A 6,000-nucleotide genomic window follows, 5' to 3' on the forward strand; every position below is an offset into this window, starting at 1 on the left:
CCACGTCACCTATATCATTATTGGGACAGGTTGGATCTAAATCAAGAATTTTTGGGTGATCATACCAGATATATTAATATCAGACACTAATACCAGTGATTTAAACCCTCCAGTCCCCTAACTTCCTTAAAATCTCATCAAAGAATAAGACAGATCTTAGAAAAAGCTTGAGGCAATACTAAGGTGTAGAAAATCTGGACCCTGCCACTGACTGTTTATACTCTTTTTAAATACAGGCAAATGTTGTAAATAAAATTAAAACCTTTTCCACAATAATAGTAATGTGATATTGTGAATGTTTAAGGCCTTTTCTGTGTCTAGGGCTTAGACTTTGAAACCACGTGTGTTATTTATCAGACCGTCTGCATATTATTTCACGGACTCCACAGGAGTGCTTCAGGAAAAAAAAAAAAAAAAAGAAATTAGTTGTACGCTTTGTGTGATGTATTTTCAATAGAACATAGTCAAAAGCTGTATAAGGTAAATGCACTACTTCAAACTAAAACTCTTGAAAGTGACTGGAGATATACATTAGTTGTCTCATTGCCTTTCTTGCATTTCAGTTTTCACTAAATGAAATCTCTTTTCAATTATGTAGCATTTGCCAAGTCTTGAGGGGTGAGTGCCCACTAAACCCTTCCACTGGACTGCTGTACAATGAAAGGATATGTTGTATGTAAGACAGGACGACTGAAAGTCTAAAAGAGTGTGTTTTAAACTGGTTTTATCTCCTCTGGTGCCATGAAAATAAGACTAAAGACTATGACGCATCACCTATGAAAGAATAAAATTTCATTTAGAATGAGCTATTAAAAGCAAAGAGGAATACAGCATGCAACATTTCCTAGCATTCTTACTGAGACATTTTGTAAATATTTACTTTTAAGTAAATAATACTTTACTGCAATTCCTAGAAAAAGCCAGTTGGTCAAATCTGTGAGCATCATGATGAGACTTTTAAGTGAATGAAGAACACTGGATTCGGACCATACTTCATACTGCTTTCTGTCTACTTTACCTGCATGTAACTGCAATCAACATGAACATGAACAGTAATTTTCTTCTCCTTGGTATAAAAGCTTACATTTAAATTTTGTAAACAGAGAAGTGAGGAAGCTCAAAGTCATTTTACTGGCATGATATAATGACAAAATGAGTGACAGATTAAATCATTAGACTTTTTTTTGTTGATACTGAGTGGATGATAAAAACAATTAAATTACCCATTTTTATTATTTACTACCTTTCATATACTGGGATGCCAGGATTAAGTTAGTTTCACCATGGGTCATTCTCCTGTCTTTCAAGATTACATTAGCTCTTATTCATGTGCTTATGTTCAACAACCAGTTTTCATAACTTTAAGAGAAAAAGGTACCAACCTGAATGCTGTGAGATACTCAACATCGCCCATAGGAGGATCCAAGCCACCTGTCCAAGCAATATTTATGTTATACCCTTCACCAGGGCCACTTCCAACCTGAAAAATAGGAACAAAATGCCAAAAGGAGTGAAGAGGAGGAAAAGGGAGGAGGAAAAGAGAGAGGGAAAGGAAAAGAAGAAAAAAAAAAAAAAAGAAAAAAATCTCAAGTGTGCTTTAGAAACAAACATCAAACAACGTGTCAGATCAACCGAGCCTTGTTTGACAAGGACTGCTCTGGGTTATGCACTTGTTCTCCACGGGTCCCCTGCTCCCAGTGGACAATTTGGTAATCTGGTGTAATTTAAAGAACCAGAGAAGGACAAGAAAATTAGGGGTAATCATGCAACGCAATTACCTGAAAGATACAAATAAAAATGGGGCTCTAAAGAAATAAACCTAACCTCATTTGGGGCTCCACTGCCGGGGAAGAAGTTGCCTTCATCATAGCGATGGAGGGAAACATACAGGATGCTGGGGTCAGCATAAAAAGCCTGCTGTGTACCATTGCCATGGTGAACATCCTAAAGGAGAAAGAAAACAGATGACAAATGTAATAATGTCCAACTCAGTGTAGAGAGCTCAGTTCTGCTTTCTTTTACCCCCTCTCTCTCAGTCTGTTTCTCTCCCTCTCCCTTGCCCTCCTTTTGTCTTTCCCTTTCCCCCTCCTTTCACCACCCCATACTTCCTGAACTTTCAGGCAAATTACTCTTTAATGCACTCATTTTTTAAACTGGCTTCTAAAAATCAGGAAACCATAGCGAGCATGCCCTGGAGACTCCAGATGAGCAGTCATTGAGAAATCCCAGTCCTTTTGTACAATTAGATATTTATACACCGGCTCTTTGTACTCCTTGCCTCAGTGATGGAATCTAGCATCCTGTTTTATGGAGGAATTTTATGACTTATTAACTGCCAACAGTTCATAACCCCTCAGGCTTAATTAACTAGCCTCATTGGCCTCTGAAGAAAGACTAATGTTTAAACTACAAACTAGTATTTTGCAGAAGGATCTATGGTTTACAGAGCTTTTTCACTATTCTTGTCAGAACACTAAACATAAGTGTATTCATTGATTTGCCAAGTTCCACTATTGAGGTCAAAGGCTCTGCGACCAGCTGAGTAAATTGGCTTTCTTGAAACATTCAGTTCAGTTAGCAGTCCCTCAGCAGTCAGATCCACATCAAAAGAGATGCCAGATGCGGAAAGGACTTCATACTTCATTTTTGCAAAATCATGACGGCAACAGTCGAAGACATAGGAATATGATCTCATTAGCTATTAAATCATCTGGCAGATAGGATGGTGCCTTCCACAATCAAGGAGTGACCTTGGCCAGCCTCCATATTTCAAACATTATATAACACCAGTGAAAAGAAATTCTGTCATTAAATAAAATACTGAAAACTAAATGCTGGCAGTATATCTATATAACAAAGGCTGATGATGTGGACTTTTCCTCTTTTTAAATTTTATTTTCATAATTCTACTATTGTGCTATGTGTTAGATAAACAAGAAATTTTCCAAGTGAAAATTGAAAATCCACTTGCCTTTTGGTAAAAGAAAACTGAGTCTTTTTTGTAAGTTTCTCCACTGGCATTTGTAAGAAGCTGAAAAGTTACAGATGTTATGGATTCTCCTCCTTGAATCCATCCCTTTGAAATTTCTGATTTAAAGAGAGAATTCAGAAGGAGGACAGACAAAGTACTCTGAATGGCAACACTATCACCCAGACCGTATTTATTTTACAAATGCTATGAGGTCAGAACCAAGATTAGTATCAGAGAAACAATGGTCACATTTTCCACAGAATGCCTAGACCATTACCAATAGCACAGCAAGCACTGCCCATTGTTTACGCTCTGTGCCAGGTGATGTAGCCCATGCTTTCACCCACATTGTTCAGGACTCTCTACATTGATTGAGTCTTACTTGTACTGCGTTGTGCTTGACTTGGACCTTCTCTGGGACCTCTATGGGGTAATATTATGATGGCTACTTTTCTTTTCTCAGTTGAAAGTACTTAAAACAGCATGAGGATGAAGTTACAGCCCAAGTGTGACTTAATGCCAAGGTTAAACATAACACTTGTTGGAGGTGCAAGGGAGCACACACTGGTGTGAGGGTGTTGGAGATCTGAAGGTAGCCAGCATAGTGTTAGAGGGCTCTGAGTGGCAAATGAAGTAAAATCTGGCATGCAGACTAACCCCAGAATCCCATCCAGTCTTCAACTGCAATAGAATTACTTGGTTTACTCCAAAACAGACTCAGATCACATTAACATGCATGCAAGTATGGATGATCTTGGAACGAAGATTGCAACAATAACCTGAGAAGCTATGTTGGCCATATAGATATATCTGCAGAGACTGTGACTAAAACCATAATGGGACTTACTTTTGCAATTTTTATTAATCTTTCTTTTCCATGCGTATTTGGGGCTTTAGATACATTCTTGCTGTAACAGTTTTCAAATGAGAAGAAAAAATATTAAATGGGCATACATAGCTCTTTTTAAAATTATTATTATTATTCAAATCTCAAAACTAATATTCTTGACTAAACTTTAATTCCACCAAGGTTTACCTTGTTTTGAAGAGCAGTAAATTCTCTGCTTAGACAAAGGAATGTGTTGTTTAAGACTGCGGATATTACCATGTGGGAAATGTGTTCATATTCTGCCCTTAATAGATCAAATGTATTCAGAGTACATAAGTCAGTTCAAAATGGAGATTTATTCAAATGGCGGAATAAGGAAAAAAAAAAGCTGAGAGAGACTTGTTTTAGTGTAGAAAAAAATGAAGGAAAGATTAAAAATTAAAAAGTTAAGAATTTATATATGAGCACATGTAGCAGTCATGAAGACTACACCTAATTTGTAACTAGAGTACAGTTTAATGTGTGGGATTGAATATTACTTTTTAACATTTACACTGTAGTAACATGTATAGCTGCCAACCAGCATGGGGTCCTGCTGTGCTAGTCACTATCAAAATATAGCCTTAAAGGTTAATTTCAATTCTAACATCTATAATTCCATTCTTTCCTTCAGATGTCCAAAACTCTCTGTTGGTGGACATAAAGACTATTAACTTGTTCATTCATTCAGTTTGGATTGTGATTTCTCCATAGTTTCCGTACACAGGAAATTTTCCATATGAATTTTTGTACATCATTGCACTGACCATGGAGCAGACTAGGGACTGGACTGCAACTGCTCCAGGAATGAAGTAATCTGTGTCAGACATACATTTCTCCCTTTTCACCAGCTGAGTTGTTCTGGCCAATGGGATACAGTCAGAGAGATGCTGAGCATTCCCTGTCTACTTTCTTAGGTAAGGATAGGAGGCTTCACAGGTAATCATTTGCACAAATAATGATTTGCACATTTAACCTTGCCTTGCAAAATTGAAGCTGAATTCCTGAGTGCTTATTGGCTTAATAGGTCAAATGGAAGTGATTTCTTTTCACAACAAAGTAAATGTAATGCCTACAGTCAGAAAGACTTAAAAACATTCACAAAATGCAAACTTTGATCAGGTTTTTCTTATTAAAAAACAAGAATAAACATAGAATTCACTTTTGGCCAGTATTTACAGCAGTAAAACTCAATGAACTGTCAGATTCAAGTCAGCAAACATACAGTGGATATCTGATTCAAGTCAGATACAACATACAGTGGAAGCGAATTTTTAAAAAATACTGGTTTCTTGCAGTGTATAATTATGCTTTTAAGTGATAGTAGAACACTCTAAGAAATATTTGAAAAACATTCTAAGAATATCTAACCTACCCATATACTCATTCTACCACTCATTTTTCACTTGCCATTCCTTTTCCCACACTCCCCCTTTCTCTGCTTCTCTTCAACAGCCAGTACGCATGTTTAACTGAACAAAAGTGCTAGATGGTAAGGCCATGACTTCACAATAAGATTTAATTATGAGTGCAGATATGAACAAGATTTAGACTATTAAGCCCTGCACTTCAAAAACCCTTTAACATATTTTGTCTTTAAATCTTTTATCACCTGCAAAAATTAATTAAGTGCAGATGTAACAGGTTAGGTTTTGATGCCAGGGTTCATTTCCTGTCTATGCTTTGTCAGACACCCTATTACACCTCCTCATGAACTGTAGGAAAACAAAAATGGTGCTCATAAATCAGCATTCAACTTTCCCTGGGCTGTACACTGGGCTGATCCTTTAAGTGCAAGGCAGAGCTCCAATTCATTATTCATGAAAATAATATAGACAACATGCCAAATGTCATCTGCATTTAAATAATCCATTCGTTAAACATATTAAGTATTGTGTAAGAATGCCTTCTATTAAAATACAAGGTTAATCCAATGAAGTGAATTTTTAATCACGTAGGTTTCCTTCAGGGAACTATCAAAAGCTGGCATACATGACTTGAAAACTTCTTAGAGAGAATGACCTGTTGATTTGTTTAATAATATTGAAGTTACACAACAAGTCAAATCATTGCTAGCTGGGGGAAGTGGCCAATTTGGTTACCAAAGCAACAACATTCTTTAAAGCACATCTGACTATTTAAAGTTTGTATTCTGTAGGGA

General features: G+C 36.7%; 1 protein-coding gene across 1 annotated transcript in view; it reads right to left on the minus strand.

The window, feature by feature from the left end:
* LOC104159006 (histone deacetylase 5-like) overlaps nucleotides 1-6,000 on the minus strand; it is a gene marked incomplete at its 5' end in the record, with an annotated part of 98,561 nt that overhangs the window by 91,853 nt on the left and 708 nt on the right. The window contains 2 exons of the mRNA XM_009696802.1: nucleotides 1,383-1,480; nucleotides 1,825-1,944. Of these exons, the coding sequence (XP_009695104.1) occupies nucleotides 1,383-1,480; nucleotides 1,825-1,944 (218 nt within the window). The remainder of the gene's footprint in view (nucleotides 1-1,382; nucleotides 1,481-1,824; nucleotides 1,945-6,000) is intronic.

The sequence above is a fragment of the Cariama cristata genome, unplaced genomic scaffold, assembly GCF_000690535.1.
Source record: "Cariama cristata isolate BGI_N322 unplaced genomic scaffold, ASM69053v1 scaffold4173, whole genome shotgun sequence".
Taxonomy (NCBI): domain Eukaryota; kingdom Metazoa; phylum Chordata; class Aves; order Cariamiformes; family Cariamidae; genus Cariama; species Cariama cristata.